The 23239-nt window shown below is 46.9% G+C and overlaps 6 protein-coding genes across 6 annotated transcripts; 3 read left to right on the forward strand and 3 right to left on the reverse strand.

Annotated features, from left to right (window-relative positions):
* Window positions 1-3299: 3299 nt before the first annotated feature.
* N7520_006208 (Zn(II)2Cys6 transcription factor) lies at window positions 3300-5505 on the forward strand (the record flags this gene model as incomplete). The annotated part of the gene is made up of 3 exons (XM_057140142.1): window positions 3300-3411; window positions 3467-3670; window positions 3734-5505. The coding sequence occupies 3 exons, from the start codon at window positions 3300-3302 to the stop codon at window positions 5503-5505; spliced, it is 2088 nt and encodes a 695-aa protein (XP_056994148.1).
* Window positions 5506-9246: 3741 nt separating this feature from the next.
* Window positions 9247-9984, forward strand: N7520_006209 (uncharacterized protein; the record flags this gene model as incomplete). The annotated part of the gene is made up of 1 exon (XM_057140143.1): window positions 9247-9984. The coding sequence occupies one exon, from the start codon at window positions 9247-9249 to the stop codon at window positions 9982-9984; it is 738 nt and encodes a 245-aa protein (XP_056994149.1).
* Window positions 9985-15743: 5759 nt separating this feature from the next.
* Window positions 15744-16964, forward strand: N7520_006210 (uncharacterized protein; the record flags this gene model as incomplete). The annotated part of the gene is made up of 2 exons (XM_057140144.1): window positions 15744-16530; window positions 16579-16964. 2 exons carry the CDS (start codon window positions 15744-15746, stop codon window positions 16962-16964), a joined length of 1173 nt encoding a protein of 390 aa, XP_056994150.1.
* Window positions 16965-17580: 616 nt separating this feature from the next.
* Window positions 17581-18358, reverse strand: N7520_006211 (putative secretory component protein shr3; the record flags this gene model as incomplete). The annotated part of the gene is made up of 2 exons (XM_057140145.1): window positions 17581-18185; window positions 18313-18358. The coding sequence occupies 2 exons, from the start codon at window positions 18356-18358 to the stop codon at window positions 17581-17583; spliced, it is 651 nt and encodes a 216-aa protein (XP_056994151.1).
* Window positions 18359-18763: 405 nt separating this feature from the next.
* On the reverse strand, window positions 18764-21064 carry rim8 (pH response protein PalF; the record flags this gene model as incomplete). The annotated part of the gene is made up of 2 exons (XM_057140146.1): window positions 18764-20545; window positions 20600-21064. The coding sequence occupies 2 exons, from the start codon at window positions 21062-21064 to the stop codon at window positions 18764-18766; spliced, it is 2247 nt and encodes a 748-aa protein (XP_056994152.1).
* Window positions 21065-22149: 1085 nt separating this feature from the next.
* Window positions 22150-22945, reverse strand: N7520_006213 (putative GAJ protein; the record flags this gene model as incomplete). Its single annotated transcript, XM_057140147.1, has 2 exons — window positions 22150-22821; window positions 22943-22945. 2 exons carry the CDS (start codon window positions 22943-22945, stop codon window positions 22150-22152), a joined length of 675 nt encoding a protein of 224 aa, XP_056994153.1.
* Window positions 22946-23239: the final 294 nt, after the last annotated feature.

Here is a 23239-nt window from a genome sequence, read left to right on the forward strand (position 1 = left end):
AGCAGTAAGCGCCTAGAGCGAAGTACTTCGATGCTTGTGGTTGGTAAATGGTTGTTCTCAGGCAGGGCAGCCCTGTTCGTGCAGTAAAAAGTTTAGATAATATGTCAAATAAAATATTGAAATGTTATACAATAAAACAAAGTATGGAGTATAGATCTGGATCGGGGTGGGCCATGAATATAAGTAAGAGAGGGAGTTGGAACTCACGACAACAGGTGTTTCCAAAAAAAGATTCAAAAAGAACTACGAAGAGGAGCTCAGCCAGTGGGAACGATGTGACGAATTGAGTATAGCATTGCAGGGAGTGACTTGCGACCGGGGTTGTCAGGGAGGGGTTGAAAAAGCTACCCTCAGTGCTTAAAGGTCCTCTGATTGGCTGCCTTAGAGAAGCTCGTGCATTTCTAAAGAGGGGTTCTCTTCTCTCGTTGGGTAGAGACTCAAAGCTAATGGCACGGTCCCAGAATTATTATGCGTGGGATGATCCTGCGAGACGGGGGTGGGAAAACTAGGCGAAGGGCTTACAGAAAGACGCTACTGCAGTGGTGGCCGCTCGGCACGGATCGATAGGCTCTGGAAAGTCGAACTAACCCACGCCAATGCATAATTGGGTCAACAACGTCCAATGGCATTCAAGGTCTTGTCACATTAGCGCTAAGGCACTTGGACGGTTGCTGATCACACACGGGAAAAGAAACTACGCCTAATTTATCAAATCGGGATAATTGTCGATAAATTTAGCAACAGTATCGAAATTAACCTTCATTCCCTGTGGTCTGCATCAGAGCACTTGTTTCCAGAAATAGAAAAATTGAGGGGAATTAGTACCAACCAACAATTGAGATTCCTGGCGGCTGGCCAGCGCGTATGCTGGACTGTTGGTGATTAGTTCGTCAGCGGATGCATCGATTTCACGTAACAGGATAGGTACCCAGTGTCCAACTATTTTCCATGTCGCAAGAATACTAAGATGCACGGTTCCTAGAAATGTGTTTCGTGGGGACCTCGCACGGGTAGATATCACCCCGACATATTGGAAAATGGACTGGTCACGACAATCTATTTCACAATCCGAGTTTTGAACGCTGTCTCACCGCACTTTCGCTTACTCGCTTTCGAGACTAGTCTATGTTCACTTAGTCCTGCATGCATTATAACGTCTTCGGAGACAAAACGTGTTCCAGCACGTGTTCATTGGACATTATTTATTTTTTAAATCTCCGTCGTGCGTGATTCCTTCCCAGCTCATCTGGAGATAGCCAATGACAAAACATTCTCTCAATAATGAGGTTGATTTCCTAGACCATTTGCTTGGCCAGACTCCAGATGGGATATACTACATCGTGGCATTTTTGAAGGAAAAGAAATATGATCTAGATCTTCAATATATCGGTATTTAATCCTAACATGCCGTGTATATTGGAATAGACTCCTGTTCCTAGCCGTACTACTAAGAACCTTCTACTTGGTACTCGAGAATGTATCGATAGCCAGAAAATCTGGTCAAATAATATATGGACTGATATACTCGGATGTAATTTTAATTTGTTGCCTGATTCTACAAACAAGTTGGCAAGTACAAATCTGGACATATGCAGGCTTGACTCATCACCCCCTGAACTCGGAGGCACTCGGCTCGAAGCGTAGCGGAATTATGACTTGTAACAAATAAAGTCTCATAAAGTATCTCATTAACATTGATCATAACATATCGTGGAATCTATTCTTACCTAGCAAGGGTGTTGGGCTTCAATCAAATAAGTAGCTCCGGGTATTGACAGGCTTGGCTTTACAAACACCTTAGTTTGCTGTAATTCTGAGCCCAATGTTCCGACTGAATTCCAACTGGGATGGAGTCAGTTCGGATCAGATGACAGCGTTCGCTAGAATGACCTTCATAATTCCTCACCAACATGGTGATGTAACATTTCATTGAATGATTATGCAACTCGTAAGAATCCGTCTCCGAGCCACATAAGATACTAATTATGGATCATTGACTCATGATAGCACTTCTTAGCGGTAATAACGCTGAATAGGGATAAAATTAGGGTTCTTTACAAGTTTTCTTTTTCCAATATGATAGAATTAAAAATAGTTATTAATAGTAACTTAAACTAAGAAGGGGTATCATACCAATATTATTGAATGATAGATGAACAATTACCCCAACTTCGAATGCTTATGGTGGTATTGGCGGTTAATTGTTGCTAATTAAGGGTCTTACAACTAAAAAAGTGGATCGTGCAACCAACTTCAAGGTTTCCCCTCCTCTATGATAGCCGATGTTGGTTGGGTATGGAGCTCCTATTCTGCACGACCATGGGTCCCGAACCGCTGAGGAGTAAGCCAATAATATCTCAAAAGTGGAAGCTTGGCATGCAGTGGCTGCCGCCCCGTCACGATCCAACTCCACTACCTGTGCCTGTGATCACAACTGTGACCAAGAGTCTGGTCCAGGGCGATTGGTCCCAGAACCAACCATTTGGTGGTCTTGGATATCCCCTACGGAATCGATAGAATGGCAGGGGTTTTGTGCTAGTGATATTCTCGTTAAACTCAGAGGAAGGAATGTGTTCAAGTAGTATTTGCAGAGCAGGCAAGATAATCTAAGGGTTGGGAAAAGTGTATGCTGCGCACAGACAATGTGATAGCAAAAGAGGCTGTCGAACTAATAAATTGTCACAAAAGCCAACCTATCAAATTCCGAGATCCACTATCTTCTCTGCAGGACATGACCAATGGCTTACTAGACTATCACGGAACCTGCCCAAGTTCTAAAATGAAGGTCCGGGCGATGATCCAATCTACTTCTGCATATGAGCCAACAGGACGCAGACCCCTGCTGAAAATGATCCCAAATTTAGTCCATGTTTGGTGTCATTTGTTCTAACTGTAGATCCCCACCCAGGTTCGCATACTCGCTGGGTTGGATCGACCAGTCCTCGCCTAGCTTGTCAAAAAATAGAAGCATCGTGAGATGCAGCTCCGATCCCAGATTAGTCCTTAAAGTCCTCATCCTCCGAGCATATCATGATGAAACATTCCGCCTCAGCCTCGTTCATCCTAAACAACATCGCTCGGCATTAACTATCATTCTGTCTTTGAGGGACAGGGACAGTGAGCCAGACCTCATCTGTCTTCCGTTTTGCCTAATTTTCCCCTCTTGCTACCGCACGTGCGACCGGGTAGCTCTCCGTTGGCGGTACTTCAATCATTCATCAGCAACCACTTCATAGTCTTTTGATCAGATTAAGTCGCTAGTCGCTATTGGGTTCATTTCCTTTCAATCGCCATCCAAGATGCCTGTCTCACGCTCGTCAACTACGGAATCTTCCGCCCCAATCGCCTCTGCTGGCCCTTCAGAGGGGGTTGACAAGAACGGACATAAATTACACAAGCGGTCACGCTCAGGTGGGTGATTTCCATGGTTTTTCCATGGTGCGAGCTCTAATATGTTTTTCTATAGGTTGCTTTACCTGTCGCTTGCGGAGGAAGAAGTGCGACGAAGCTCATCCTACCTGCTCAGCCTGTGCCAACCTCAATCTAAAATGTGAATACAAGCGACCTATGTGGTGGGCAAGCGCAGATCTTCGGCGACAGCACAAAGAGCGCGTGAAGAACAACATTAAGCATACCAAGAGTATAGAGCGAAGAGGGTCCAATCACTATGGTAAGTACTCAAGATATTCCGTCGCAGATTGCAGAGACTTTTTCTCACTCTTTCTACGCTCAGATCGCGTCAGTTCTCTCTCTCCCTCCATGATTGAAGATTATGACTTTAGTCGTCCGGGACCACGCATACCCGACAACTTCGACCCTTTCGGTCCCATTCCCCAGCCACCCGTTTTTCCTTCGGGATCCCACTTGCCGCAATATGCCCCTTACGAGGTGGATGTTCGGACTGAGCGACAAACATTTGTCAATGATGTACCAATGAGACATGACTCTTCGGTTTCTACCTTTAATGCTATGGGACCCCCACAACTTCACCACACTCTCCCTACCTTCCATGAAGAAGAGTGGTTTGAAGAAGAGGGCTTTAATGGATTTGAACCCCATGAAACATTTGATCCTAGCACACTCGATCCTAGCATGGATCCCGCTTTTCAAGCCTCGGCATCGGTACCGGAATCGGTACCACAGGCATTTTTACCGCAAGCATCGTTACCACAGCTACCAACACCAAATCTTCTTCAAACATCCAAAATCCCAGTTGATGACCTTGATAGGCCACTCTTGGACCACTTTGTCAACCACGTGCTGCGTATAATTTTCCCCATCCTCGAAGTTCACCAGCAAGGCCTCACTCGCGCGAAAGCCATTCTCACAGCTCTCGAGACCAATAAAGCCTACCTTCACAGTTGTTTGAGTGTTTCTGCCATTCATTTAAAGAACAATGTTGGATTAGTCCATCCTGATGTCGACAGTGACATCATGCGGCATCGATATGAGGCCATTTCAGCATTATGCACGGCTCTCAACAGCGATAGCAAGCATGATGAAATTTTGGATGCTACTCTAGCAATGATCTTCTTTCACTGCTCTGTTGGCGGTCCTGAGGATTGTTTACCTGACATTCCCTGGAGTGATCACTTCCAAGCGGCATCCAACTTGGTGAACCGCCTTGAACTCCCTACTAAGCTTTTACCTCACAGTGCCGAGTGTTCATCGGGCACTCCATTTAGTATGTCTCTGACAACATGGATTGACATCCTAGGATCCACAATGATGGGAACTACCCCCAAGTTTGCCCATAGCTACCGGACCAAGCACCTCAGCGGACAGTCATCTGGGCTACAGGAACTGATGGGATGCAATGACCGAGTCATGTATCTTATTGCCGAAATTGCTTGCCTGGATTCCTTGAAGTCCGAAGGCACAGTCGATGACATTACTGTTTGTCAACATGTTTCAGCTCTTGCTGCCCAGTTAGAGTACATTGAGCCCGTTGATCCAAGCTTGGATCATCCCTACACAACCACTGGTACTATTCGACCGGAAAAATTGACCAAAACAATGACCACTATCTTCCGCATCGCAGCTCGCATCTACCTATGCAGCCTTGTTCCCGGCTTTGACCGACACCAGAGCAGCATTGTCGCTCTTGTATCTTCTATTTCAGCTGCTCTCCAGTACATCCCTGCAGGGCCTTTCGGCTTCGATCGCTCAATTGTCTGGCCGCTGCTTATTGCGGGTGCAGCTGCAGTGCCGGAAAGCGAGATGCGCAACATCCTATGGGAACGATCAGCAGCACTCGGCGACATCGGGGACTACGGTAGCTTTGGTCGCATGTTTCGTATCGTTCAGGAAGTTTGGAGACTCACAGATGAACCCCCGATGGCATCGCTGAGTAACTCCGAAACTGAGAACCAGCCCATTGCAACTCGGAGCTTTGCTCCGACATCTCCCGAGGCCGCTGCATTTGCGGGACGATCAATCAAAAAGCAACAAGTCCACTGGCGTGATATTATGACTCGCAATGGATGGAAGTACCTGCTGATCTAATTATATTTGACATTCACGCTTTCGCTCAATGGGGGTTTGAGTAATTGATTTACGATAAAGGGAGGCGCTTTGAATCCTACGTTTGTTTATTTGTTAGAACTTTGGGTCAGTCTCTTCCAGGACGATGGAATGATGGATATTGGACGGGAAACAGGACGTTTGATAACCGACAAATGGGTCTTTTTTGAATTTTGCAATATACCAGTGAAGGAATCAAAACTCTCCAGGGACAATAAATCTCTCTCAACCTTGCATGCTTTATTGTAACAGTCTGGATGCTCGTGTATTTCTGTCGACCTTGGAATCAGCTCTGGAAACATTCAATGTTATCTAGGCACACTCGGGCTGAACATTGGTTCCAAGGTTGAAGTTCCAACGAACGCATGCATTAGGTATTCACTTCAAATATTCAGAGCCTATGTAGTGCATGTATTTAGCTCCTAGATTCATCAGTATATGTATTTCATAAGCAACGTCCATTTTGAGTACTTAAATTCCTAATAAATTGTCTCTCGCTAATTTTCGTGACCTTCCTCTCGGGCTATGCTCAACCTCCATCAATATGATGGTGTCTTCAAGTCCCAGGTTTCGAAGAAAGAATCTCCATGAAGGTACTTTGCGGTGACTTCTGTAGTCAATTTATAATGATGAAGCGAGTCTTCAAGGCTTGATCTTTTTATTTTATTTTTTTGATTGGTGAATTCTTTTTCGTAAAATTGCACACAGAACCTCTTCCATAGCAGGAGGCTGATGGAGTATTGTCCTGCGTGGTTGTCACTGTTCTAAATTTGAGATATATCATCTCAGTCAATTGATACCAAAAATACCGCGTCTGGTTTGAACGGAAGCCATGGAGAGCAAGAATGAGGACTGATCGCTGCCTTGTAAGTTAGCCGATTGTTTTTTATATGGTCGGATAGCAATTGATGTAGCCTGACACTGAGGCGACACCAGTTATATACCAAGTAAGACCATGACAGAGTCTCCAAACTCAATTGTGATGCAGTTTGCATAGAGAGCCGAAAAAACCCATGAACATGCCAAAGTTTGAACCATGGAGACGACGAAACAACCACCTGCTTGTAGAAGGCTCGCTCTCAAGGGAAAACGGTTCAAAAGACCAGCTTAACGGTTCATTCAACCGTTTAAGAGAAGAGCATGAAGCTGTTACGTACAGGAATTTTTACCGCATGAGTTCATGCCACACACATGTAAGAAGAGTTGACCTTTCACACATAGAAATGACATTGCTAAATTTTTATGTTAGTGCAAGCCTATCAGTTGTATAGAGGTGTTGAATATTGAGGAGGTAAATGGCAGCACTGCCACGTGAAATATATTGCCTGCTTAGTGGGACATAGTACCTACCTTTGTCGAATGTCACTAAGACTCTCTTTCCTGCCTGGAACCTGTGTCCAATCCCGAGGAGTGTTTTCCGAGCCGCCTCAGTATGTAGAAGGGCCGAGAGATTTTGAAAGGTACTAGTATGTAGTAGGATAGAGGCCCTATTAAAGAGTTTGGACAGAGTCAAATCAAGACAAAATAGTCAGCACATATATCGCCAACGAAAGAAAAGAAGGGGCAACCTAGGACAAGGTTGGGGAATATAGCGTTCCCCAAATTCAAAAATAGTAATGAAGAAAGCTGATGCAAAATTTGCGATGCAAGTAGCTAGCGCGTCGTTTACCAGCTCTGTTTGTGAAATGATAGGCATCTCCAGGTCTTCGCTGTCAAGTGCATGATGGCTATTTTGAGGTATTTTGGGCGGCACAGGATACAGATTTCAATCATATCAAACTGTTCGTCTCCAATCAATAGATATTGTAGCGTTATACATTTAATTTCGCAACCAATCTGGAGCCTCCACTGCGTGTTGTCAAGGCGACTTGTCCCCTTTGCAATGAAATGGCGCGTATTATAGAACGTAGCGGACTGTTTCATATCAGACTTAAAATATATTTAGCAATAAACAGAAGAGAATAGCGCCCGGATAGACCCTTTCAGGCACTTGTTGGAATCTGTGTAGTTTGGAAGCGAGCGGCTAGTCGGTCAACGTTGCTGTGTTGGTTTCTTGCAATGTGAAACTGCCAGTTCTTTACCAACAATGCTTATCTGTTAATCGCCAATAACATTAGTTTCTGCCAGGGTTTAATTGGAAATAATCATGCAGGGTGCAATAGAGGGCCCTTATATGTGGAACGATTAGCAAACCCAGTGCGTAGCTCTCCTGGGACCCTTCGTCATGCTTCTGCAACACTAGACTGCATTGCTATTCTTAGCCATGTGTCTCCACAGAACGATTGCTTGTCGTAATTAAGTTCTTACTGTAAACATGGGTCTTTACACTTCTCTTTTTCTCAATATTTTGGATTGCACGATACCTATAGACGTCTCAAGTGCATGGACTGTGACCTTCCCTCAGTTGAAACCCACAATTTCAAAATAACGGATCTTGATTACCTTTAATTAATTTAAAAGATTCAAAATTCATGGTTCTTTGGATTTGGTGGATCAGTAGCCTCCATTGTTTGATTGTAGTTGTTCCATTGTCCATTCATTTGATAACAAGATTTCTTCGTCCTATCCTTAGTATCCATTCTTGCTTGGAGGCATTAAGGGGCTCAAGAGCAGCGGCTCCATGGTATTGGCAGCCTATCCTTCAAGCTCATCGTCAACGATGTCTTTGTCTCATTGTAAATGTGGCGGCGTGGAGTTTGGCGGAGGAACCGCGCGCTTTAGTCAGAGCAAACCAGAATGGGTGAGTAAGCCGCTACCACCCCTGGGGATAATTTGAAACACACTAGCGGGAAGAGCAATTGTCCTATGGGTCCATGGGAGTAGTGCAAGCGTATTTCGTGCTTCAGATGGCGCCGGACCAGGTCATTAATCGCCGATCCTATTCCAGAAGACAGCCACACGGCAGAGAAAAATTCAAGATAGAGTAGGATTTATAACAAGGAGAAGCCCCTGAGGGTCCTGGGGATTATTCTTTCTCCACGGACCACAGAAAGGCTTACGATTCTCAGCTGGACTGAAATTCCACGTCTTTTGGCTCTCACAATCAATCTACTAAGTGAGATCAACATCCACCCTACAAAGCGGATTTGTTGCGACCAAGTTACCTTAAGGCGACCGGTCTCATATCTTTTTTTTTCTCGCATTCTTTTACGAATGATTTTGGGGGTCGAAGCCTTGGGCAACCAAAAGGTAGGAGAACAATGCGACCATTGCCGAGTGGTGAGCGCTAATCCATGTGCAGATTAGTCCCAAAATTAATTTCATTATTTCAATACGTATCATTACAGTCTGGCACTTTTAATACGTTACCGTACTACTCGTTCCTTACGATACGATTTTGTTCCACTTGTCTCGAGCCCCCGTTGCTCCGCCCATATAGATCGACTTGGGTCCACGATTTCTCACACCAACAACTTTCGGTCTCTCCTTCACTACGCCACAGGATCCTGATATTCTATTTCAGATTTATATCCCTTGGCCCTCGAGCTTTTTTTTTCACATCTCTTATTCCTTCAATTATACTTTTATCTTCCCACCATTTGCCTTTCTACCAGTCGCGCGTCGTGCATTGACCCTCTCGACTGCTTGGCCCACTTGTTTCCTTTCACTGCTTCCCTTCTCAACGCCCGTTGTCTTAAGGCTTTGGATTTTTCTTCCTATCTTTATTGCTGTCATCTCAACTCGTTTCAATCATTTTATTTCACCCCATTCCGACTCACCACCATGGCTCCTAATAATAAGCCTGTACTTGCCCCCCTCAAGACACCCAAGACAATGACGTTTCCCTCCGAGCTCAGTCCCCTCACTGCCATGACCATGCCTATTATTAAACTCGAAGACGGAATCAGCGAGGCAAGCAGCACATCGTCTGTCACCCCGCCGTCTTCCTATCTTCACTTTCTTGATGCTTTTTCGCCAATATTCAAGAGTGCCGACAGCGCGGGCCACAGTGCGGCCTCTGACTTTCGGCGATTTCCCTTCGAACGAAAGCGACGCCCCTCTCCAATCTCAGTACCGAAAAGTACAACAATTGATGGGCCCAAAACTACCAGTGCTGCTATACAGCCGCCATCACCAGCGACCAGCCAAAAGTCTGCAACCAGCCCGCAATCGGCTAGGCTTCCCCTCCCCAGATTACAACGACTCCGCATTCCCACCACACGTGTCAACTATCCCTTGAGTGACTCTCCCGGGAGTACAGAAACACCTGGAAGCGCAAGAACTCCTGGCAGCGCACGTACACCCGGCAGCGCACGAACACCCGGTAGCGCACGCACAATCCTCTCCCCATATACGCCATCGGATTGGAAGATTCGATACACCGAGAAACCGATATGTGAGGGTGGAAAGTTGGTGAGCGTACGACAAGTCGTAACGCGAACTGTGACATACAAGCGAACGCACTTAGAGGCTCCGCCAAAGGGAAAGCGTCGCAAGACCACCGATACCCGGGCCGAATAAAGTTCAGATTGGAAATGCATACGGTTATCAACAGGTCGAAGCGGAGACCGGGGTCTATTTTTCTTTGATTATTTTGCGGGTTTTGTTTGATGCGGCGCATATGACCTATCCATTTTACGCGGCTAGCGAGTGATTTTCCGCCTAATGTCTGGCCTTTTGTTATGACTGAATTCAGCTGTTGGGTATCCAGGAAATGGTTAGATTCGCATTTTGTTCTGCCGTTTGGGTTGTATGTGGTTCTTGGTATTGCCTAATTGGCTCACCCGCTAAGCCAGGGCCTTCTTGCGCGACAGGGGTCTGGATCGGATGGAGCATGGAGTTTCTGACGTCGATTTGGCTTTGTCCAATGCTTGTTGTGCTTTACTGTTGGTGGCGGAGAAAAGGACATGCGAGGCTGATTCTTGGGGGACTTCTATTTGGGACCGGAGTTGCCTTGGTATCTCAATCAATTATGACAAATCAATAACTTCTTCCACCGTCTTTTATTTATGATTGACACTTGTGCCTATATCAAGAGCCCATTACGAGTCCTTATTGCTTGTAAATAACAACCAACTTACTGTTTTCCGAGTCTAAAGCATCCACTTGGTTACGTGTGAGGATTTGATTAGGTGATAGCAGCGGTGGTATAAAAACGGATGCAACGCGAGAATAAAAGAATGATATGGTTCCGCAAGACATGGCCGGTAGATACTAGGGATCGCTGCGCATCCGATTTGTCGAAGCATGGATGCTCTAGGATGTGCTGGTGAGGTCCGTGACCTTCTTGTGGAGGCTGACCTTGAGAAAATACAAGGATCTGAAAGGCATAAACCGGTATCTTTGTCAGCCTAAAGGAAGAGACAACAGGAGCACTAGGTGGATTGACGCATCTGGGGCTTTTTCCACGTGTCAGCCGCATTAGCTGCTGTTGGAATCGTTACTACGAAAACGCGAAAACCAACAAAGGATTGATGCATGACAGATCCTGGCTGGATTTAGATCAAACTAATGCACATGAATTTATCATTCCGAGAGGCTCAACCCAGGGTCAGTTGCTTTACTTGTCTTTTTCGCTCGGCTACAGGATTCACCCAAGCCAAGGATCCGCCATAGTAAAGTTGTGGACTCATAGGCGCTTTATCAATTAAAATTCAATTCTCGATCCTTCGAATCGGCACTTTGGGTCTTTCATAGGCTATAGATGCCGCTGATCCACGGAACGGGAGATGCGGTGCGTAAAACGGCCCTCTCATAGCCCTTGAATCCAATTCAACGCCTCAATAACCTTTGTTAAGCCATTTACCAAGCGGAAGCTATGCCTTCTATAGCTTTCAATGCATAAACTGGGTGGAGGCTGTGTCAGGAGACGCGAGGTTTTCTTTGTAACACTACACACTGGAGCCAGCAGCTTGAGAGCCTCGACGGCGACAGCGAATTAAATCAAGGATACGACACGCCACGAGGTATTATCCTTGCTGAAATAATCGGACTGCATGAGTCTAGCCTCATAGAATAATCCCTTTACTTGAGCCGCGCACCATATGTACTTGGCAACTCCAAGGATTTGAAACAACAATGCATACCAATACAGATGTTGGAAGGATCTAGATGCTAGGCCAGTCAGCACCTGTAATAATACTACCAAAAAGCCACCACCTCCATTATTTTCATTCTAGATTGGCGGTATAGAGATTTAGGCCGATCAAGCCCGACCTCAAGGTTTCTGACAGTATGTATTGTATGTAATATATTGGTAAGTTTAGTATGTATTACCGACCAGTATTGACAATGTTTCCATCTGACGAAAGGATCGGAGAATACTCAAGCCAAGGACATGGCTTAAAAATGAGGGAATGGAATGGTCACTCTGAATTATGATGCATAGTTATGGACATACATATGGTTGATCTACACTTTCGATTCGGAAGTAATTGTTAGTAATTCGACAGTCATCTTAAGTTGTTATCATTTGTCCAGTAGCAGTGGGTGCAGCATGAGACTATTGCTTACTATTCCCCATCCAGATTATATAAAGGCCACGACCGCTAAAAACATACTTCTATATTACCATATTACTGTAATCAAGTCATATGATATTAGGGGCTGATCAGTCAGCCCCATTGAGAACTGATAGTCTAGTCTAGGAAGCGGATGCTATTTTCTCAAACCGGCATATTTCTTGAAGATCAAAAGACAAAAATATAGCAGTAAATAAGATTTTACCTTGGAGAACCTGTAATAACAACAAGCGATGATACCTAACTCCGTACACATTTCTCGGATGTGAATTGCGAACAAGCCGCTAGCAATCCGTTGAAATCCGATTCCACGCAACAGACCGACAAAGTGTGGTGGATCTCCTGACTCCCTAATTTTTCTTCCCCCTCACACGAACAGACAACGTGAAGGGACAGGCCAGATGGTACGAGTGACGGGAAAGCATGTCGAAACAAAATATGGCCCACATATAATTGTTTGTCCAATCATGGTTCGTTGTATTGTCCCGCCAGTCCCACGGCCCGCTCATCAATCTCATTTAAGCGCCGGCGCTAGTGCACATTCTGCCTAGCGTGTGCTCCAGTGGGGGAACCCGCAATACTTGTGGCTCCATTGGTCCATCTAGGTGGGGCTATCACCCGGACATCAGCCAGTTAGAGATGCGACCTCAGTTTTCAGGGATGCGATTTGTCTCTTGACTACATCCCTCTTGTGCCAGTACGGAGGGGCAACCTACTATTTTTGGGTAACCCGGTAAGGTGGACTGACTTTAGTTTGTGCTCCATGTGCTTCGCATCCTTCAGTTTCGACCAATAAACGAGCATATATGCCAGGTAGAAATCGAATCCCCGAGTACAGGACAGCTTGCAACAAATCACTCCCAATATTTGGACAAAGTGTTTTCAATAGTTAAATCAAATGGAAACAAGCATCTTCTCGAACCGCTGGCTCTGCACCCACACAGATGTTCCGTCACAAAATATCTCGCACTTTCCATGCAACTCGAGCACAATGTGCGCACCAAATGAGGGGTAATAGTGGCGGTCAGCAGAGCTGCAGTAGAGGTGTATGACTCCCTCATGAAGACTCCATTTTTAGAACCGCTGGTTGCATGCAAGGCACATACCGGCAGGTAGCCCATGTTACAAGACGTCATCTTTCTGATTCCTACCTTTCATTGATCGTCCAACCCCCGACTCTTGGGCTGCAAAATTATGTCTAAGAGAAGATAGCACCAAGTACAAATGTTACTTGTCCTCTAAGCGCCAACAAGGGGCACATACTAGGTGTTGTAGCTAAAAAAAGCTCTGTAAATAACATTGTTCCACACGAATCCCAGCACTTCGGTATGCGATCTACGTGCAGAAACCCCTACTTCAGGTTATTTCTATTTTTGACATACAATCCAATCTGAACCTCATCTGTTCCGGTGGGTTTTGATTTTGCTCGGATTTTGATGGAAAAAATCTGCTGGTTGGGTATTTAGAACGCCAATTGACAATGCACAAGGGTCAAAACTTCCATGGCATATTATAAACGACATACTAAGCTTCAAGTCCCCTGTAGATTTAATTTTTCGTAATCGACACTATTAAATGTCAAAGGTGAACTCAAAAGACAACTACCTGGGGTACGTTTCAGAGCGAGCATCATAGCGCTGGACGTGGAACTTTCTTGATCATCGGTGGTAAGCCCAGTGACAATAATAGCAGCAATTTTGTGGGAAATGACATTGGAAATTGGTAATACTACTGCTAGTCAACTAGTTTATATTGAGCGTTGGATCCAAAAATATCCCTAAGTGTCTTTCTGTATTTTTGGATTGCTCTTCTAATTGGATTGTTTCCACGCGAATGTATGCCCCTGCATGATTTACTTTTGAGCTACCCAAAACCAGCGAACTTCCGCTCCAAGCCAAGCTCTGATATACAGGGCTGCATATCTATATGTTGTATACCGGTAACCCAATATTATTGGCTTGGAGATACCGTTCGCTTCTGACCCTGCAAAGCATTGGACCACTAACCGTCTGTTTTTCTATCAAAATTCTGCTGATCAGCTCGGAGTACTACCTGTTCTGCCATTTAATCTGCTATTCTTAGAAGCTAAAGCACATTCCGCTGTTAATTTTAGATATCTGGCCCCGCGCACTGTGCTGAACCCTGCATCCTATACTAACTGTTCAACATCCAACTCCACACCAACCATAATCCCACATCGCAGTGTCGCCAGGATGGTGCGGGAAATGCATGTTGATAATTTACCTTCTGTTTTCAGGTCAAATCAATTTTTTTTATGAATGTTTTGTTCTGAAAGATGCACGTCCTTTCAAAACGCGTCCTTCAGTATGATACAGTATGATACCAGTCCCAAGATCTACATATTTCTTCTCATTCAAGCTCATTGACACCTACTATATTCCATTTCTAAATTAAGATTTCATCGTCATGGTCTGATTTTGACTTTAGTCTCTTCTGATGCGCGCGCCATGACATTGCAACGAAGATGGAGCCTATTATGGTTGCATTGGCAATGGCTTCACAATGATATACGTAGTCATCAGTGGTGCCACACTGGATATTGTTCATTCTACAGGCTCACATTCAAGAATAAGTGAATAAACGGCACATGTGTGTGCACATATGGTACATAGTATTTGTAGTATACAGTATTCCTAATCAATCTTCGATCTCCTGCCTAGAAGCCACTATCTCCAGATTCTCGTGCGTGGGAATCCACCTTCGGGCCAATTGCCCAACTATAGTCACACCCCAAAACGACAATTTAAAAAGAATGCCTCTGGATATTGCAATTAAACTTGAAAGTTCGCAATGTCCATGAATTACTGGTGGTTTCCCGCCAAACATGCATTGGAATGAAGCATTGCAACCTAATTGGATATGCGCTGTATAGCTGAAACTGCTTACCTATTCAAATCAAGTAAGTATTGCAACATTGGAACATTGGGAAAAGTCAAAAAGCCCATATTGAGACTAGCTGGTATCTATTTTGGCAGTTTGGGACGTTCAAGCCAAGATTCTTCACCAACAAGCTGCGCGCAAACAAAGGAGCTTGAGCCATTTCTGATTCATTCATTGTTGTTGATATCGCTTTCGTCAGCTCCGGCAACTTAAATCTCTGTAAATATGGTGGGATGCCAGCCTGGGATTGGTTGATATCGATGCATCTTCGTCACGCTGTATCACACTGCATTGCCAAAAATAGATCATTCCAGAAAACACATGCGGGGTCGACCACATTTACTCAATCAGTAAACCCCCAAAGACATCAAGGTCATGGGGGAATCTTGAATTCAAAAGGCCGGGAATCAACATATTGGAAGGCATTGACTGGTACTTTTATTTATCTGCCATCGGCTTAGAAACAAGAATAAATAAATGACTTCGGGATGAATTCTATAATTAGACGCGGGGCATGCAGACGAAGCACCAAATCGTTTTACCCCTGCGAAATCAACAAATGATAGACCAGTGATCGTAGCCAAATTTGCTTGAAAGGGTTTAGAACCACTTTTTATCCGCCCACGTTTGAAGCCGGTGCATGGAGTCTTTTAGTAGAATCCCGTGATCGACCCGCTCATTCCCCTCCTTCCAGGTTCCTCCAAAGACCCTAACATTCATCTCATCTCAGCCCGGCTCCCTACGTGTCTGCGTATCATTCTTCTGTCAACCGGTGCTAAGCCCGCCCGAGTACCCTTCCCGAGATCGTGTTCCGTGCGGCCCCAACCCAAGATACTTTTTTTCCGCACTTGCATCGCCATGTCTTACGCACCGCCCACGTTCACACCGGACAGTGAATTCTCTGAGCAGGAGACCCCTCGAGGCCTGAACAGCAGCTGCCTTTCCATTACTGCACTCGCCCGGTTCGAGTTTGAGGCTGGCAAGGGCAATGAAGGCACAAAGATTCTGATGATTGAATGGGAGGATGACGACCTAAATCGATCTGCAGTAGAGGGGTCATGGCACGTTTCGTGGACCGGCAAGACTACTGTCATCCCTGCCGATGATCGACCAAGTGATAGCCTCCGCCGATTTTACTTCCTTCTGCCGCCCAACGTCACCATCCCACCTGTAGTTACCTTGTCCTATGAGCCTCGCAACACAGCCAATGCCGACGATATCCCTTACATCCCCAGAGTCGGACGCGATACCTTTCAACTGAATCCCTTGCCCGCCATCTTCCCACCCGAACTCGGCGCTACAGGTCGTGCGGCTGGCAAGAAAGGAGTGCTGCACACAATCTGGGCAAAGAAGCGTCTGCGTGTCCTTGATCGCGAGATCGAGGAAGAATGCCTCAACAATGCCGAAGGGGTTGCCCTGCACATGGCGGTACAGGAGAAGGAATGGATTGAGACAAACTTCGGAGTCATCATCCGCGGCGGTGAGATTATTTCGACCAGCAACGACACCTCGGCTTCCACGTCTCTCCACCCCACGGTGCCAGTGACGCCGGTCTCTCCCATAAGCGGGAGAAAGTTGACCGACAAGCTGAAGGGATTGAAGCTGCAGACTAGCGAGAAAGACTTGGCAGGATCAGGGAACGATAGTAAGTCTCCCGGCTATGAAGTAATATCAAATAGTAACATAAACATAGGCTCGGGTCCGAATACAGCCCACTTGCTTTCGCCACAGTCTCCTGATGTCGCTGTATCTTCATTCAGCTCGTTTAGCAATGTTGCAAGCCAGCAGGAAACTTTCATTCCAACGCCAGTCACCAATTCTGCAACGACTCCAAGCACCCAGACAAATGAAAATGGCCCTGAGGGACCGAAAACTGTTGTGCATTTCCCTCCGTCATCCTTGCAAGCTGCCCAGCAAAAGATCGAGCATAGCGGATTTGCCTCCTTGGACTCCATGGACCCCCTAGACTCTATGGCCCCCCTTGTCCGTACCTCTAGTACAGACTCGGAAGATCTTTTCGCCAAAGCATTGAGCCCTCGCTCACCGGACCTTCCCCGCAGCCCATTCTCATTCCGTTAATGTCTTTTATTTGTGGCGCGATCTGCCACCCCAATCTCTTGTCATTTTCTCATGGTTTGCCTTATGATTCCCCTTCTGCGATGTGATGACATATTCCATCATTTACACACGCTACATCTACGATCTCTAAGCCTTGACTTATGCATACATTCGCATCTCATGTTCTGTCAGTTTGTCCCATCTCATATATTGTCTCGTACAGAAATGCCAGTGAGCATGTACATAGGCATTCGGACCCAAGGCTATCCGAATTGAAATATCTATTTATCCGCTCCTGCATTCTTTCTACTTCTGTTTCTATTTTTGTGTCTGGTTTCAGTCATATCATCTCATTCCGTTTTTCTCACAAGGCCAATTGAGATCGATATCATAAAAACCATCTCACAGTAAGCGAGAATCGCATAACCGTTGCTCAATGGAAGACCTCGCTTCCTCAAGCCATAGAATACATTATTGAGACGTGACAAGCCATCGCATCAGTCACCGTCCACATATCCAGACCCAAATCCCAGCGCAAACCTAAAAAGAAAAAATATTTCCAGCGAATGCGAATGCCAAGAGCAACACAATACAACACAACCCAAAGGAAAAAAAAGGAATCACCAGTCAAAGCCTACTAGTTCCCCTTATTCTTCTTCTTCCCACCTTTCGCATCGACACCCGACGCAACAGCAACAGCAACAACCTCCTCCTCCTCATCGCTATCCTTCTTCCCCTTAGCAAGGGAGTCAATCTCCTGCTGATCCTTCTTCTCAGCATACCACTGCCCAGCCTGCAAAACCAAAATTCCCACCAGAACAAGCGCCAAAATAGTATTGCTAGCACTCAGCACCTTAAGCGAGTCTTCCCGACCAAGAATCTGATCCCGCTCTTCAGGCGTAGAAGCGAGCGCATCACCATATTTTCCAGCCGAAGCAAGACGGAGACCCTTGACGATATTGGCGATGTAGACCGTCACGCCGCACATGTAGAGGACGAGAGAGGCGCCGTCGAAGAGCATGTTTGATTCGGAGGGCTTGTAGAGCTTGGTGATTAGGCCTGCGAGGCCTAGGAAGATGACAATGTGGAGAATGCGGGGGATTAGGGGTGGGCTGGCGTGGAGGAATTGGAGGTGCGCTTCTAGGTAGTCATAGTGGGAAGCTGGGGTCGGTGTTGTGGACCAGAGAATCGGGTAGTCGTATGGGAAGAGGGAGAAGATTATGCCGAGGAAGAAGCATGTTGCTGTGATGGGTTTGAGTTAGAGACATTGTTCGGATTTTGAAATTAAGTGAGGTGGGATCGAGCTTGAGCTTGAGCTTAAGTGATGGTGGTGGGGATTGGATGGGATGGTGGACCTGAGGAAACTCACGGCAGACGATCAGGAAAGTCGCGAACGACCCGCTTTTGAAAGGCATGGTGAGGATGATCTTGGATGAAGATCGTGGGGAGGCTGAGGAGAGAAACAGGGGGAAAATGAGGTTGATGGGTAAGCGGAGTTGCCAAGGCAAACCCGCCCCGAGATACCGAGATAAGGATAATCATTATCAACTACTAACGGATGAGCTCTGATAGGCGTAGATTGACTACTCTTTTTTGGTTACTCTGTACAATGAATGATTATGACAAACTGATTGCTCCGTTAACAGATTCGGAGTTATAGTACAGAGTCAGGTTGTAACGCCAACCAGTTCACCAGCGCCGGGTGTTCATGAAAAAAATAATATGCGAATAGTGGTATCTTCCAGAAAGTAATCCAGCCCCCCAAAATGCAAAATGTACATGTTGAAAATTTGAACAGAGGTATCAATATAATAATAGTATTAACGCTGGTATCGAGGTAGCGACTCGTCTGCATGCGCTGTGCCACCCACGAGTTGATCGTCTTCATCAAAGACTGGGGCACTGGGCCCTTCACCGTTGCTTTCTTCGAGAGGCGGTGCACTGGGAGCGCTGACCTGCTGCATTAAACGCTGGCGTTCAAGCTCTTGCTTGTCATCACCCGGGGCAGAAGGTCCACTGGGCTCGGGAGCATTGCCATTCACAACTACAGTCTGCAGTGATTCTGCAGACTGAACATGAGACATTGCATCTTCGCCCGACACATGGTAATAGTCCTGCAGGTGATGATCCTCCGGCAAGACTGGAGCAGTTGGTACCGACATTTCAGCAGAAGGCCCTGCTTCATCCTCATCCGGCGGTTGACTTGGAAGGAGTCCTTCCTCGTGGCGTCGGACTCGAGTCTTTTCATCAACGGGTTCTTCAACTTCAGGATGTGCAGCCATAGGACCCGGGGGTGGGAGTTGCTGTGAGTAGTCCTCAGGATACTCCGCCCAGGCTTCTTCGAAAAACATGGGGTCCTCTTGATCATACTCTCCTGGGCTTCCCTCGGGCCACTCCTCTACATCTCCATTATTAACATGATTCGAGGATGTTTGAGGAGCTTGCGACATGGTCGATTCTTCAGCAGTGGACAATGTGCGTTCAATTGGGATCTGGCCGCGCTTGGAATCCCTAGTTCCAACAACGACTTCAAAGGCGACTGAAATGACGCCTTTCTCTCGACGGACTCGATCTGTATCGAGAATGTTGCCCGCCCAGTTGGCCGTGATAGCGTTGCCATTGGCATCGGCAGGATTTAAAATCTGACCACTAGGTGAGAATGTGCTCCCGCCTGAAACCATATTGAAGCGTGGGATGAAGCGATCGGGTGATGTGATTTTGCCACGCAGATCTACCACGATCTCCACGTAATACCGAAAGTTGATCATGGCACCGGGCACACGGGTAATGGTAGGAAATGCGTCTTCGGGAACTCGAATGGATGTTTTGACAATTGCGGTCAAGTTTGTAGGATCTACAATCAATGGCGCAAAGGATTGAGATAGGTCTTTGCGGAAAGTGCTGCTGTTGCGAGTGGTTCCGAGGGTCAGTCCCCCAAGTCCAGTGCGAGAACGTGGATAGCAGTCTTCGTATATTGGTTTCTTCCCATTTGCGTTGTTTCCGATTGGGATTGATGGGTGAATATCGATGCGGCCCTGCCGATATAGAGTAATAATGATACCATGCGCGCTGCGCACCTGTTTGCAATGGTTTATAGTTACTTTTATGGGTAATGTGTCCCCCGGAAGCACGCCTGCGCGCAGAACTTCCGCCTTGGCGGTTATAGTCTTGTCCGTGACGGAAGGGGTCGCACTGCGTGCTTCGCTATTTCGTCCCCCGGTGCTTGTGGATGAGCTTGGATCGCTTGCGATCTGAAAGCTCTGGCTGCTGTTGCTAGGTCGGCTGGAGGAGCTGACATTGCTTGGAGAGGGACTGAGCGGTGGTCTGTGGTCGGAGCCAGCTGTGGCGCTGACAGGGGTATCTATGGAGGAGGTGTCGGGAGCTGTTGTATTTTCGGGGCTGGGGGCTTTGCCTTTTGCTTTGGATCTCGATCGCTTTGAGACCGGTTCCAGGGTGACGATGCGGGCTTTCGGGGCGGGGAATGGGGCAATGTCGATATTTTCGAGCACGTTCACTCGCCTTCGACAGGTAAGTGTAGGATTCATGGTCGTCGGTCGGGTAAGAGTGGAAGTGAGCGCATAGGCAACAGTGCCTCTTTCAAACTAGACACATAATTATTAGTACACAGTTTCAACCCCAGAAACCTGATAACCCACATTAATGCTACTGGGCAACGCGTATGGGGGAAGTGTCATCTCAAAGCGGAATTTGTAAATGCCCTCCTTGAGGCGGCCTTCACCACAGAGAACCACTTCATCCTCGAACAAGGTAGCCAATCCGTTGCCCATGTATTCTGCGCCTCGTCGGCCACGCCCTGGGCCAATGAACCCGATGTCTGAGTTGGACTCCCCCGCCGGCACCGCATTCTTGAATACCTTGACGTAGCCATGGAGACATATTACAATATGTGTAATGCGCACTGGCCGCAGCACGGTTACAATAACGGTGCCTTTGATGGTGTCGCCCGGAAAGTATGAGCGCCACGGGTCATCGGGGTCGATATAGAAGTCTGCGACACTTCGATTACGTGACCCAAGGGGGGAGCGAAACTTGGAAAGAAAGGAGTTGGCTTTCCGGGTGACCGGCGGGGTGGTGGTCGTGGGAGGAGGGTTGGAGGACATGACACACAGCCGCCACCTCCTGCATCCATACAAGATGGCGGGGCTGGAGATCGAAACAGAAAAAGACGAAGATCTCGAGGATCGTGACCAAAGAGCGATATAGATGAGACCCCTGGTCTGTACGATATGGTGGGGTCGGGGGTAGTGACTCGTCGGCGGAAGAGCCTACGTTAAGGCAAGATGGATTCGACACGTCGGGCGGATGGGACAGCGCGAGTCTATAGGGACGGTCCGATTTCAAAAGCCACGGTATGTATATGGGTGTCCACACGCGAAATAGAATCCACGGTCCAGAGGAGAGGAATGGGTCGTTAGGTTCGAGGACCGAACCACATTGTTTCTGGTCTTGCCGAGCCGCACGGGTAGATCACGGAAGTCGCCCAGGGATTCGACTGGTGTTCGATTGATGAGGTTCCAGGTCGCGTTTATGAGTATCGAGTCGAGTGAATGCTTGATTGCTAATATCGAGCAGATCGTTGGCAGGCTGGACGTGAAGGGGGGCCGAAACGTGAGGTTCTTGACTCTCGAGTGGCCGAGTGACTCCCGACTTTCGAGGGGCTAGAATGAAGTTCGGGGGGCAAAGGGTGGCGCGACGGAATGTGGGATCAAGTGTGGCACGGGAATTAGAGTATATAGGAAAGTAAGGAAACTATTCAAGAAAGAGGGGGTTCAAAGAGAAGGTTTGAGAGAAGGAGAGATTTGATTACGATAAGCGGAGACGGAGAATACCCAGCGAGACCCAAAGGACTTCGAAGATCAAGCTTCGGAAGAACATGGGAGTTGGAGTGGTTATATATAGGGTTGAATTTTGATTTTATATGAGTCAAATACTTGAAATTACTTTACAGCTTTTAGATCTCTCATAAAAGTACTCCGTAGATTCCCTATAATAAAGCGCCGGTTCGCGGCGTTCCCCAATCTTGCGACAAGTGAAAAGCTTAAGTCTGATCGGCTTAGGAGAAAGCAAATCAATTTAATGCTAAGCTTTTTTTTCGCTTCTTTCGCTTTTCTCGTTTCTTCGTTCCATAGTCCATGTCGCACAACAAATTAACCATAATCATAACCATAATCATCATCATCTTCACCTACTCCAGTTCACGGAGTCCCCCATCCACGTACTCGTCTCCATAACATTCATGCAGTACTGCCGCAACAATTTCCCGGTCCCCCCCGGCCAGTTCACGCAGATGTTGCTCTAGAACATAAAGATTGTCCGTCCATTGGAATGTTTGCTGCCTGAACCCCGCCAACTCCTTTTTTAGTGTTGACACAGCCTTCCTACACAACGAGTCGCCCAAACCCGACTCTGCAACCCGAAGCCGGTGTACCTCCGTTGTAAGTTCGGCTTTGGTAGCAAGTAACTTCTGTCGCATGTTGATCCCACCATTCGCATTCTCACTCTCACTCTCCTCACTGTCATCCTGTCGGCGCTTGGTCTCAGCGGCCAGTGCCGCCTCCCATTCAGCACAGGATTTCTTTGCTTTCTCCACTTCCGTCTGCACCCGGACCAGCTGCCGCTCCCGCTCGACCTGTTCGTCACTTTTGAAGCTCCAGTACCAGTTGCCGCTGCCGATCTTTTCCACCCGAATTCGATTCTCGTCGGTCAGGGCCTGAATGTATTCTTTCACTTGAATGCTGTTGATAGATGCCACGCCTGGTAAGCTCTTTTCTAATTCCTTGAATGTGTAGCAGGTTCCTCGTGTTTGAAGGTGGGTCACAATCAATGCCAGTTTCTCGTCTTTGGAGAGCTTGGGTGGCTGGTTCAAATCAATAGTTAGAAAAATAAATTAGATACAAGGTGACGCGTCAGTCTCATGGCGTTCATCGTACTCCGTACACCGGGCGCCTGGAGTGAATATTCAAACGGGGGCCGCGTACCATGATGTCGTCGGATGGGGCCCGACGACCCACTGAGGCGCTTCGGACTGAGGTTTGTACCTTTCCTGGTTCGGCAAGAAGAAGCTTGAAGGGAAGCCTTGCCGCTTTTGGATAGACTTGGGATGGATAAGCATTCACGAGTGGAGGAGTGGATGAAAGCCAAGTTTTGGTGTTGCTTGGTTTTCTTGGGGTGCCTCTCCAACTCACCTGTTTACCATACGAACAGCAAGATGGGGATTATTTTGATCTGCTTTAATTCAGCCAGTCCGTGCTTAGAATTTATGACCTGTATCGGAT

The sequence above is a fragment of the Penicillium odoratum genome, assembly GCF_028828045.1.
Source record: "Penicillium odoratum strain IBT 22623 chromosome Unknown utg000005l_segment0_segment0, whole genome shotgun sequence".
NCBI lineage: Eukaryota > Fungi > Ascomycota > Eurotiomycetes > Eurotiales > Aspergillaceae > Penicillium > Penicillium odoratum.